Genomic DNA, 12,607 nt, shown 5'->3' with positions numbered 1-12,607 from the left:
TCGGATGCATGACTCAAAAAGGTTAAGAACCACTGGCCTGGTATGTAGTTTTTTCTGAAACTGAAGACCCGAAAAGAAGAAGACCTCGTTAGGGAGGACCTCAGACTGGCAGATGCCTTGGTCCCACCCTCCATGCTGGACTCGGCGCAGATCACAAAACTGAGTCCGCAACTGTGGCCCGCAAACCAGTGGCCTAGTTTTGTAAATAAAGTTTTATTGGAACTGGGACTGGGTTAGGGTGAGTAAGACAGAGTAGATCCTGTCTTTTTAAAACTTCTGATATTTTGTTCACAAATTTTTTTGAATTGATTTTGCTTTTAAAAATATTCCATTAAAATATTAATAGATCTCAATTACTAAGTTTTTTTGTGCCCCCTTTGAATTTTACACCAACAGAAATGCCTCCCTTGCCTCACCCTGGTCCTGGCCCTAGAACTTTCTGCTAGTCCCCAAGTCTGCAGGAATATTTACTTATTTCTCAAGAAGCTCGAGGATCCTGCCAGCAGGAGCCTGTTTGTGTCACTGTGAGCTGGGAGGGTGAAATGTATATATCTGTTTGGGCTCCAGTTTTGAATCACACTAGAAATCCAAGAGGATATGCCACAACACGACTAGGAGGTGACTTTGTGATCTGATACAGCATTAGACAAATATTTGATTCCCCATAGCTGGAAAACAACAACGATAATAAAATCAACACTTTGCTCTTCTTCCCCTCTTGTGGCCTATGAAACCCCCAACCTAAAAGACAGGCCTAAATTCCTGAGGCTTTTCAGGTGCGATTCAAAGCCCCACACTGATTCTTAGACCAGGCTTGTTTTCTTTTGTCCAAGCACCTTGACAGGAAAAAGGCAAAGCATAAAGAAGGAGGGGCTCAGGGGCACTCTAGGCCAGACGAGAAGGGAAATGGTCTTACCTTGAAAGAGCATCGTCTGGCTGAAGTCACTGCGCATGTCATTCCGACACACGGCCTGGACACGGAACAGGTAAAGGCTGTCAGGTGAGACATGGCTAATGGTGGCTTTCTGCAGGGGAATAAGGAAAAGGCAGTGGGTTGGTTTGAAGGCTTGAACATGCTCACCTTCTAAAGCCAAACCTAAAGTAATGTTCAGTTTTTACTTTTAGGTTTCTGGGTGCCATGGCACGGCCTGATGGATATGATGATTCCTGGCTGATCTAAGGCTCGCTTTGAAAGGAAAGAGTGGTCAGAAATAACCTTGCTTGGGAATCTGCTTTCAGCAGTGAAATGCAGGATAAGAGATTCAACAATCGGTCTTGACTTACATTCTTGACTATGGCTTGGACTGTGTCTTCAGCCTTCTTTATACTTATAAGGTTTGGACTTCTTTTATAACTACTTTCATATCTTATAAAGTGTAATTATTTACCCTAGATGGATAACTAGAATTATCAAGTGCACTGAATTTCCAGAGTCATGCAGCATTTAGAACGCCAGCAACAAAATCTCCGCATGTCTGTTACTTTGTAGTTTAAAGGTCTCGCTGTATTTGGGCCACTGATAATATGAGGAACGACGCTAGGAAGGACATCTGGCTAGAGGTCAGATGACGTAAGATCTAGCCTTGTCACTACACTCATCGGCTGTGATTCTGAGCCAGTTGCTCATTGTCTTTGGCCCCTGCTACCTTCAACTCTAAAGTGGGGAGAGAGATAGCTACCTCACAGGGTTCGTATGAAATCTAGGCAACACAGGTCAGGCAAATCCTGTTCACAGGCAGTCCACACCATGCAACAGAAAGACTGTCTGCCGCCGGTCTGACACAGCTCCAAGCTCACAGGCCAAATCTGGCTCCCTGTCCATTTCTGTAAATAAAGTGTTATTGGCACAAAGCTATGCTCATTCATTTACATGTCATCTATGACAGCTTTCTCCCTACAGTGGCAGGCCTGAGTTGTTGCCACCGCGACTATAAGTCTCACAAAGCCTATAAAATCTGTACTATCTAGCCCTTTCTAGAAAAAGTTTGCCAATCTCTAGTCATTTAACACCTGCCAAATCCGGGTCCCCATTCCTTAAGACTTTATTCCAAGTGCCTTTAAAAATGAAAACAAACTACCTAAAAAGCAGACAGCTTGCTTTGTGAAGAAACAAACAAAAGCAACTGACGTGAAAGATCACCCTAATGGATGAAATGTCTTGTCAGTGTAATATGTATTCTGGACCAAGTATAAAAAGCAGCTCTGGGACCTTACCGCTGACTGGGTTCTCCCAATGCAGCTACTGAGAATCTCTGACAGGACACACCTGCTGCCACCGCCTAGAAAGCTGCTTCCTGGCGGGAGCAGGAGGTTGGGGTCCCATCACTCAGCTTTAAGCCTCACTTATCTCTTTCGGAGAAGGTAGGAGTAACACCTGCCCCCACAGGTTTGTAGTGAGGCTGTGGAAGAGACATTTACGTAAACCGGAAAACGCCGCGCCAATGTTAAGCGTTATGTCTAGGTTTCTGTGCCACAGTCACCATCGGTTAGAGAACAGCTTTGCTGCCACTAAGTCAGCACACTTGACTTCCTGAGGAATTAAGAAAATTAATTTTGCATGTCCTGAAAGAAACTAACCACCCCCAGAAATTCTTACAAAAAAAAGAACTTGCTGTCAAAGCATGTTTTTCTCTACATCTCTCTCTTTCTCCGAAACTAATTTATGCCTCATTCTCTAAACCTCTGACCCCGTCTTCTGTTCAGAGCAAAATCTTCGCTCCATCTATGCAGGGATTTATTAGAATTCACTCCAAGCCGGTATCTATTCATCTTTGCATGTTTAATTATTTTCCACTTAGAACAAGAAACCGCTTAAGCGCCTACATAGTTTCTGCTGATTAATGCAAGCCATCTTTACTCAGAAAGAGAAAAATCCCTTATGGACTTTCATACTGACGAGAGAAAGGTTAAAATACATCATAACCTTGGGTAACTTTCAACAGATCCCTCTCTGATTTCATGAAGCTCATCATTCCCTAATGTGACCCAGATAACAATGTCTAATGGGGAAATTGAAAATATAAATGGAAATGAAGTAAAAGAATCTTCATCTGAAGGAATACGAAAAGCATTATTCTATAACTGATTGAATGGGCTCCAGGGACTCTGTATTGGGAGGAAAAAAAAGTGATAACAGTCATTAAGAATCCCACTCTGTGCGACTGCATTTTTATGTGCATATACAATTACGGATTTCATTATTCCAAAGCCTTCCTTTGATTAACAATAAAAGCAAAGGCTTTCAAACCCAAATGTGTCACTTTGAGTTTCTATGCAAAGACTTAAAGACTAGTGCTGTTGGAGAGTTTGCTTTTACAGGGGAAGAAGATGGCATCTAGGAACATCTGTTCTGAAGGGCTTTGTTGGGTGTCAGCCACTCAACATTTATGCAAATTTTAAGATGAGGCGTGGAACTGGGCATGCGTAGCTCAAAGTGAGGTCAGATATTTTTAGTGTCTTGGGCACAGTGGTTAAAAATTACACGGTTAGAGTGATCCAGCAGGTAGGGAAGTGTGAGGCAGATCAAATGTGACAAAGGGAGTGGTGGGCAGAAGTAGAAGAGGAGGAGGCACCACTGTAATGATAATAACTGGTACTTACGTAGCGCTTACCACGGGCCAGAACCTGCTGCACCTAGATACGACATTCATTACTTACAATAACCCTATCAGATGAAAAGGGCTTAACGAAAGCGTTCTGTTTTCATGAGAGAAAGGAGGAGTCAGTTACGGAGGGCCCGATTTTAAAGACATTAACTAGCTTTCCCTGGTGGTGTTGGCTGGTTAAGTGTGAGGGTGGGACAGGGTGCAGCCAGGCACCGGCCACAGCTCACAGTGGTAGCGGAGCTGGTGGCAGTGCCTGCTCTCAGGAGGCAGCGTTGAGGCTGGGATGACCCAGCGAAGGCCTGCCTGCAGTGCCTGGTGGAGAGACCGGCAGGAACCCCTCTCACCTGCACGGGCAGCAGGCGCCCTGACTAGGAACAGAAAGGTCTTACCAAGTCTTTGTCGCTGTCCTTTGTGAACGTCTTCTCCTTCTCGTCCTCGTTCTTGGTCCAGCTGTAGGAGATCATGTAGTTCATGATGGGCGGGTGGTAGATGGTCTCCGGCTGGCTCCAGGACACCTGCAGTGCCGTCTGGTTCAGAGGCTGCACCTTCATGTGGATGGGCGGAGAGCTGCAAACTGAAGACACGGACGGCCAAGCTCAGGGGGTTCCCGGCACAACATCCCATTCATTCGTTTACCCTGCCTTCTTAAAGAATCCAACCTCGAAAAGTCGACATAGTCATACAGGAAACGCCCATACGCCCTTCCTTCACCTAAATCTGCCCACTGTTGGCATCTTGTCACATCAGTTCTCTTTCTCTCTCATCCTATACACACACAAATTGTTTTCCTGCTAAGTCATCGTAAGCAAGTTGCCGAAATCTTGACACTTCACTCCTTAATACTCTGGCCTACATCTCTTAAGCATGAGGATAATCTCCTACATAACTGCTATAGACTGAATGTTTTGTTCCCCCCAAATTCACAAGCTGAAAACTAATCCCAGCTGTCATGGTATTTGGAGGTGGGGCCTTTGGGAGGCAGTTAGGTCATGAGGGTGGGGCTCTTGTGAATGGAATTAGTGTCCTTATGAAAGAGCCTCCAGAGAGCTCCCTAGCCCTTCTGCCACGTGAGGACACAGTGAGGAGGCGGCATTATCAGTGGGGTCTCACCAGACGGTAAATCTGCCGGTGCCTTATCTTGGATTTCCCAGCCCTCAGGGCTGTGAAAAATAAATTACTATTGTTTATAAGCCACTTGGTCTATGGTACTTTGTTATAGCAGCCTGAGCTAAGAAAATAACCTTAACACTGTTATCATATGTAAGAATAAAAACATTAATTCAATAATACTATCTGATACACAGCCCATATTCAAATGTCCCCAATTGTCTCTGAAAGGTTGTTTATAGCTGTTTTCTCCCTTATTAGTTGCATTTAATTGTTGTAAGGCTTTAGCCTCTTTCAGTCTACCATAGTCAAATGACCTTTTTTTCTTCATGAGCTTTTAGTAGAAGCCAAGCCATTTGAAACTGTGGGGTATCCTAATGAACTAAAATTGTAGATCAAATTTTATTGTAAATAAACTGGTACATAAACAAATGCAATTTAAAAATGAGACTTTAAATAAATTTAAAGCAAAGTTACCAAAAAAAACCCCCCCAAAAACGGGGGGGATGATTTTCCCTGGATCAGCAGGACCCAGTGAAATTATGCTGACGTGGAGCATAAGGGAAAGTCAGGCGAATTCTTTTTTACTCTTTGTAGCCGGCAGGTTCGAAGGGACATGGTGGTCTATGAAAGGGTTGAGAATATCAAGTTAGCCTTTAAAAACAATATTTTAGGCCTCTAAATGTGTTCTTTCCCAGTGGCCGTGGTTCCTGCCTCCGTGGGGCTTAAGCGTCTGGAGCAGTGTTCCTTAACCTCGGTACTATTGACCACTTGAGCCAGATTATTATTCTTTCCTCGTGGGGGGCTGTCCTGTGTGTTGTATAGGGTGTTAGGCAGCATCCCTGGCCTCTACCCACTGGATGCAAATAGCATTCCCCATCCTCCCAACTGTAACAACCAATAATGTCCCCAGAGAATGCCAAATGTCCCCCGGGGTGGGGGGAGGGGCAATCGCCTCTGGCTGAGAACCACTGGTGTAAATGGGGACAAGGGGATTCACCAAAGAATCACAGACGTGGAGCTGATATCGCATACCCAGATGGGACAGATGGAGGGGAAGAGAAGGAGAGGGTATTTTCCAAGCGTATTACAGGAGGATCTGACTCAGGCTATGGGACCTGGGGAAGACTCCTTTGAGGAAGGCACATCTGACTGCTGAGAGTGGAGATTACGTGGGTGGGAGTCAGGAGAAGAAGGAGAGGGCAGGCCGAGGGACCACAGGAGGGAGAAGGCCTGAGGGGCTGAAAGGAGGCCAGTGAGGCTGGGTCAAGGCACAGAGAATGAGGAGGGAGACAAGCAGTGCCAGGTTTAGCTGGAGTAGGAGTCCTCATCGGCCCAGATGAAAATTCTGGTCTTTATCCTAAGAGCACTCAGAAGCCACTGGAAAGATCCGAACCAGAGAATGACACAAGCAGGTCTTTGCTTTACAAAGATCCCTTGAGCTTCAGCTGAGCATAGAAGAACCCGGAGGAGCCAGGAGGGGAGGCGGGAGGCCTGTGAGAAAGTGCTGCAGATGGCCAGTTAGTTGCTTGTACACCAGCGAGAGTACAAAAGAACAGCAGGTTCCAGAGTGAAGAGTTAGAGGTCAAACAGAAGGTTGGTGATGTGCGGGACAAGGAGAGGCGTGAGGAAGACAGGGCCAGTGAGGACAACACTCAGGTTCTGAGTGTAGGAGGGGTGAGCAACCCTGGAGGAGATGAGCCGGGGGACCACGGCTTGGTTCTGGCGTCTCCCAGGAGCCCACCTTGGCCAGACTCCCCAAGATCCCCAAGGCCAAGGCAGCCCTGGAGAGCGGGATGGCTTTCCTGCCAGAGAAGCATGGGCCCTGCTTGAAGGAGCTGGCTGCTGGAGAAAAGAGGAGATTGGTTTTGACAGGGAGGCCTCCTTTTGCTCTTCAACTGCCAAATCACGCAGCAGTCAGAGATTTGCTTTGTGTGACTGAGACAGGAAGGAAGAGATAAATTAATGAGGCATTCCCACTGCCCCGAAGAACCCCGGGAGGCATCGCACTGCCTGCCTCGCAAATGCCACCAGAGCAGGGACATCAAACAGAGTCTGAAGGGAGGCTTCCACAGAGACGTAGTGGGGGCAAAAATGACAGAGTGTGGACACTAGGTGGCGCTAACGTACCGTTTTAAAAATACCCCAAGTTAAGTGGCTAACAGTTTCTCAAGACCGCATACAGGGGGGAAAGTGAGGAAAAGATCGACACCCCCATCTTTCCAAATGCCAATAACGAACCAAGTAGATCTCTATATTGGGAAGCTCCTATCCCTCACGACGAAGACCATGTCAGATTTCCTGACGTCTACATCTTTTCTCACCTACCATAGTGTTATTTATCTCCCTTATTCTCAAGACATCACTATTCCCCTGCTCCAATTAGTGGTGAGCTCTATGGGGAGGGATATATATTTCTAAGAGTTACATCAGAACCACATAAATAATTCTATCACCCACACACGGATGCAACCATTCTTATTTATTTTTTGAAATTAAAATAGCTGTGTTTTTCTTTGCTGATTACAATGATTCATGTTAATGTTTTAAAAAAGAAACCCAAGTAGTACAAAAAATAAAAAGAAAAAGAAAGTTTGAAAAAATCACCCCAAATTCAAGCACCCAGAGATAACTATTACTAACTTTCTGGGATGTCAAAATCCAGGTATCTCTTCTTACACATGTAAAAGCACATACACACCATCTGATGTAAATGGAGTATGATGCATTGTGGCCTGTAATTAAATTTTTTATTGTTTTTGTATTTTACTCAGTAAGTCATGGATATATTGTCTTGTCAACAAATGAAGCTTGGTATCACTGTTTTAAATGAAAGTACAGAATCCTACTGTCTCGATGAATAGAAAATACTGTTAAGCTCACAAAAAAGGCAGGTTTGGCCTCCCTCTAACAGGACCACCCACCAGGGCAGGAATTCAGTAACCAAGGAGCCTCTGAAGAACCACACCTGCCCCTGACTACACATCGGAGCATCAGGCCAGGGGTTCGCAGGCTAAGAAGCCGTACCCAGGCCACAGGACGGGCAGGTGTAACAGAAATTTCTCTCTACTCTCATCTCCCACCACCACCTCCTTGAGAGGGAGGGGTTGTCTGGGCCAGATTTGGAGGAAGCGTCTGCAGAGGACTAGGAGGACCTAGAGCAGGGGTTGGCAAACTTTTCCTATAAAGGGCTAGATAGTAAATACTGTCCGTTTTGTGAGCCATACAGTCTCTGTCACAAATAATTGACTCTGTCTTCGAAGCACAAAGGCGGGCTCAAGCGATGTATACACGAATGAGTGTGGCTGTGCTTCAGTAAAACTTCATTCATGGATACTACATGTCAATTTCATTAGCTATTCATGTGCTATTAAATATTCTACTGCTTCTGATTTTTTTCCAGCTGTTTAAAATATAAAAACCATTCCTAGTTTATGGAGGTATAAAAAGTGGTGGTGGTGGGTGAGCTGGGGACAGTGGTTTGCTGATCCCAGGCCTAGAAGGTAACGGGAGGCCAAACCTTATCTGAAACATGTTTAGCGACTACACATATATCTTCAGCACTGGAGTTCTGCCCCTCAGCACAACCTAAGAGGCTCGCCCCTCCACAGAGCTGAGATCCATCCGAGCATCTAGCGCTGCGTAGAATTATATTATTGATTTCACTGACTATCTATAATAAATAATCTAACTCTCCCACTAGAAATGTAAGCTCCATGAGGTTGGCACCTTTTTCTGTCTTGCTTGCCACATTATCCTTGGTGCTAAAACGAACCTGGCAGAGTGGGCTCTCAGTAAATATTGGCTAATGAAGGGCATGCTGGATAGATGGCCTAAATTCCTTATTCTCCTGGTCCATAGGTCCTGCATGATGTGACCACCCTCCAAGTTTCCAACTTCATGGCTTTCCATTCTCCTCACTTACTCATCTCCGGCAGCCTCCACCCCAGCCTGCTAAAACCCAGCTTCAACAACATGCCCCTCCCTAGAGGTCTCCTCTGTTCCCGAGCCCTTTGCTCCCCTCCTCCAAGTGCCCATCACACTATGTCCTCCTCGCCAGTCTATGTCTCTGTCCCTCTGACAGAGCTGTAAGACCTCCAGGGCAAGCACCGGGCCTCAAGTTTCACTGATGGAATGAGAGCAGGTATTTTGCTTAGTCAGGACCACTGATAAGGTTCCCGTCTATAAAATCGGTGCCACACAATCCATTCCTGGGCTCACTTTCGGGACCCTCAAGTTCATGTGAGGAGCCTGTCCTTGGACTTTAATTCATACCTTTACTAAGGGGATATGTGCTAATCAGAAAAAGCATTTGGTCTCTGGTGGGGACAAAAATCCCGGCATGCTTGGCGGCCGCAGGAGGCGAGAGGAACAGATACCCTTCAAAGAACATGAAAATAAGTAGACAGCACACTAGTGTGCCTTGTGCTTCGAAGTTTTGCCTGTTCTTTTCAGTGATGGAAACCCTTCTTTCAAATAAAACCTCTCGCAAAATTCCAAATACAAAACAGACAAAAGCAGCACTATGGGATTTTATGGAACAGTTTGGAAAAGCTGGTATAAACAAGAGTAGGCTTTGGAGCCAGACCCACATAGACGCTTGAGTTCTTATACGTAAAATGGGTGACTATAACCCAGCAATATTCTCCTCACATGACTGGGGTGAGAATAACAGAGCACTGTGGCTAAACCAAAATACAGATACAGGGACAAGGTTCTGGGCCCATATGGTGTTCTACAAATTAGTATATTTCACATATAAAGCTGGATTTTCAAATTGGGCCTGTACCCACACATGGCAGTGGTTACCCACAGCAGCAAATCAGCTTCAGACTAAATGTGTGTGCTCATATTTGCCTCAGTTCCTACCACTCCCTATTGCCTTTCCCCAGCTGGCTTCACCCACAGCCAGGTGAGTTTTCCATTAGACTAAACAAGCACCAGCAACACTGTCACAGGCACACTGCTGGTGCCCAACACCCATTGCAAACAGCACCATTAGCCAAACACGGAGTCTGCCAGTCCTCTTAACACAACCTTCTGCACAAAACTGAAGCATTTTAACCATGTGGGAAGCACCACACCCAGTTCTCTAAACAAATATGCCCTGTGAGGGGCTCCTGACATCAGCCTTCCCCTTCTCAGGGCCTGATTACATTCCCACTGGTGTCTGATTGCTTTTCACAGGCCTCTCAGGTGATGCTCATGCCAGCCCTGAGAATTTCTACCTTCATTCTAAACCACCTTTAATTATGACCCCAGACTTTGTTAAATAATGAAGAGGCTTCTAGCAGAGCACCCAAGGTCCTCTGACTCTAAATCAAAATCAAGGATATTTTCTCAGTGGTTCCCCAAGTAAATGGCAAGTTCTCCCACCCCACCACAGTCTTCTCCATTTTCGGTGTTAAACTAACGTGATACGTTATGAGTTGAAGGTCCCCCTCTGCGCCTGCCTCCTCTGAGTTTCACACGGGAGGCAACAGGCCAATTATTGGTCAGGAGTCAGAGACAGCACTGCTCAAACACAGCAATTTGGTGCCTAGTCACAATTTCAGAATGCTTGTCAACGGAAACGGAACTGCTGCCTACTGGGAGGCGGGGATGGGGGGGTGGTGAAGGGGTGCCTCCTCCCAGGGACCTGCCTGGCAGGGAGAGAGCGGGAGCGCTATCTCCTCTTACAGCAGAAGGAGCAACTCAAGTGGAACAGAGCCACAAGCCTTGCCTCAGACAGCTTAAATGCCTGTCATTTCTTTATCGCCCCAGCTCAGCTCAAGAATCCTTGAATTTGGAGTCTTTTAGGGGACGTTTCCAAAGAAATGGCCTCAGGGAAGGATTTCTCTGTCCGAAGGGCTATATCAAAGAGGTCTAGGTAATCGTGAAATCCCCCAAAGCAGGCCGTGTAGGACTTCAAACCCGGAATCTTGGCGCTCTGAGGTGTCACCTCCCCCAGCCCCCGAGACCTTAAGAAAAGGAAACTGCACGGGCAAAGGTGCCAGAACCAGGAAGGAGATCAAAGCAGGACCCCATATTCAGCATTCTGGGGATTTACAACATCCCAGTGATATCCTGTTGGAGCTGCCAGCTGCCCAGGTCATGCTGTGTATTTCTCTCAGATGATTCACACATGCAGAACTGAATCCCAGAAGCGGGTTCAATTATTCTCCCCATTAAAGATGAGCGAGGACACAGGGGTCCAGAGGGACCAAGCCACTGGGCTGGGCCACGGACAGAGTGGGCGGAGGGTTCAGAACTGGAACGCAGCCTGTCATATTCTACACCAGAGGGGGTGAAGGCACAGGGGCTGGTCGTGTGTGTTCTATACGCACACCTCACACGTGTTTTTCTACTTGCAAGATAGTAATAAAGATGTCTGGAGGATTAGTCAAAGTGCTTAAAAGGTGAAAACTGCTCCATGCGGGCACTGTGCATCACTACTGCAGCCTCAGCTCCGTGAATTTTTGGTGGGTTACAATCCTTTGCGTGCATGCGCATGCACACACACACACACACACACACGCACACACGTGCAAGCTTCCTTCCTTCTCTCTTTCTCTACCTTCTTGATCTTCTCTGTTCTCAATGACAGATGAGAGGGTGGGGGTCTGACAATTTCCAGAACAGCCTTCAACTCCTTCTAGGCCCTCTAAAACAAGACGTGCCTAGTCACCATTTCCCATCATCAGAAATGCAATCTAGGTTCATGGTCCCTCACGCCATCATGGGATGCTGGAAATATATCTGGTGGTGCAGGGCGACCACCCGCAAGGCCTTTACACTGTGCCATTCTATGCCGACATAACAATAGTAACAAGTCCCATCTGATGAGCCTGGCTCTGGGCTGAGTTAGCACATTTCTCAAATTATGTCATCAAATCCTCACTGTAATTCTGTGGGGCTGCTGACTCCATCATTACTTCTGTTTTAGAAACCAAGATCCAAGAGAGTCATTCATTCACTTACTTATTACTCTGGAGTCAGACTACTTTGGTTCTGGACATGCCAGCTGTGTTGTCTTGGGTAAATGCATGAAATGCTTAAGCACTTGCTGACTGATGTATAGGAAGTGTGCTATAAGGAGTAGCTATTGTTAAATGTTTACCGAACACCTGCTATGTGCCATGATCCTGACCAGCAACTAACAATAAAAGTGAACAGAAGGGGACATCGGTTCTTGACCTCCTGGAGATTAACACACCAGCCACTTAGTAATCCTCATCAATCAGTTTTCTGTATCTACAGGTTTTTTTTTTTTGTTGTTGTTTGTTTGTTTTACGATTCCACATATAAGAGAAACTATACAGTATTTATCTATCTCTGTCTGCCTTATTTCATTTAGCATAATGGCCTTGAGGTCCATCCATGTTGCTGCAAAGGGCAAGATTTCATTCTTTTTTTAATGGCTGAACATTATGCCATTATATATATGCCACTATACATTATGCCACTATAATTTCTTTATCCATTCATCCATCAATGGACACTTAGGTTGTTTCCATACCTTGGCTATTGTGAATAATGCTGCAATGAACATGGGAATGCATATATCTTTTCGAGTTAGTGTTTTCATTTCCTTCAGATAAACACCCAGAAGTGAAATTTCTGTATCGCCTGTTGTTCCACTTTTAATTTTTTGAAGAACCTCCATGCCATTCTCCATAGTGGCTGTACCGATTTACATTCCCACCAGCAGTGCACAAGCATTCCCTTTTCTCTACATCCTCACAAACACTTGTTATTTGCTGTCTTTTTGATAACGGCCTTTCTAAGAGGTGTGAGGTGATAGCTTATTGTGGTTTTAATTTGCATTTCCCTGATGATGAATGATGTTGAGCATCTTTTCACGTACCTGTTGGCTATCTGTAAATCTTCTCTTATTCTAATATTTGGTCTCTGTC

At 45.7% G+C, this 12,607-nt stretch overlaps 1 protein-coding gene across 1 annotated transcript in view; it reads right to left on the bottom strand.

The window, feature by feature from the left end:
* PTPRG (protein tyrosine phosphatase, receptor type G) overlaps nt 1-12,607 on the bottom strand; it is a 650,284-nt gene that overhangs the window by 94,418 nt on the left and 543,259 nt on the right. The window contains exons 10-11 of the mRNA XM_023529707.1: nt 3,995-4,179; nt 917-1,025 (exon numbers count right to left, since the gene is read on the bottom strand). Of these exons, the coding sequence (XP_023385475.1) occupies nt 917-1,025; nt 3,995-4,179 (294 nt within the window). The remainder of the gene's footprint in view (nt 1-916; nt 1,026-3,994; nt 4,180-12,607) is intronic.

The sequence above is a fragment of the Pteropus vampyrus genome, unplaced genomic scaffold (assembly GCF_000151845.1).
Source record: "Pteropus vampyrus isolate Shadow unplaced genomic scaffold, Pvam_2.0 Scaffold41, whole genome shotgun sequence".
NCBI lineage: Eukaryota > Metazoa > Chordata > Mammalia > Chiroptera > Pteropodidae > Pteropus > Pteropus vampyrus.
The sequence above is the reverse complement of the archived record's forward strand: the minus strand, read 5'-3'. Positions and strand labels throughout refer to the sequence as shown.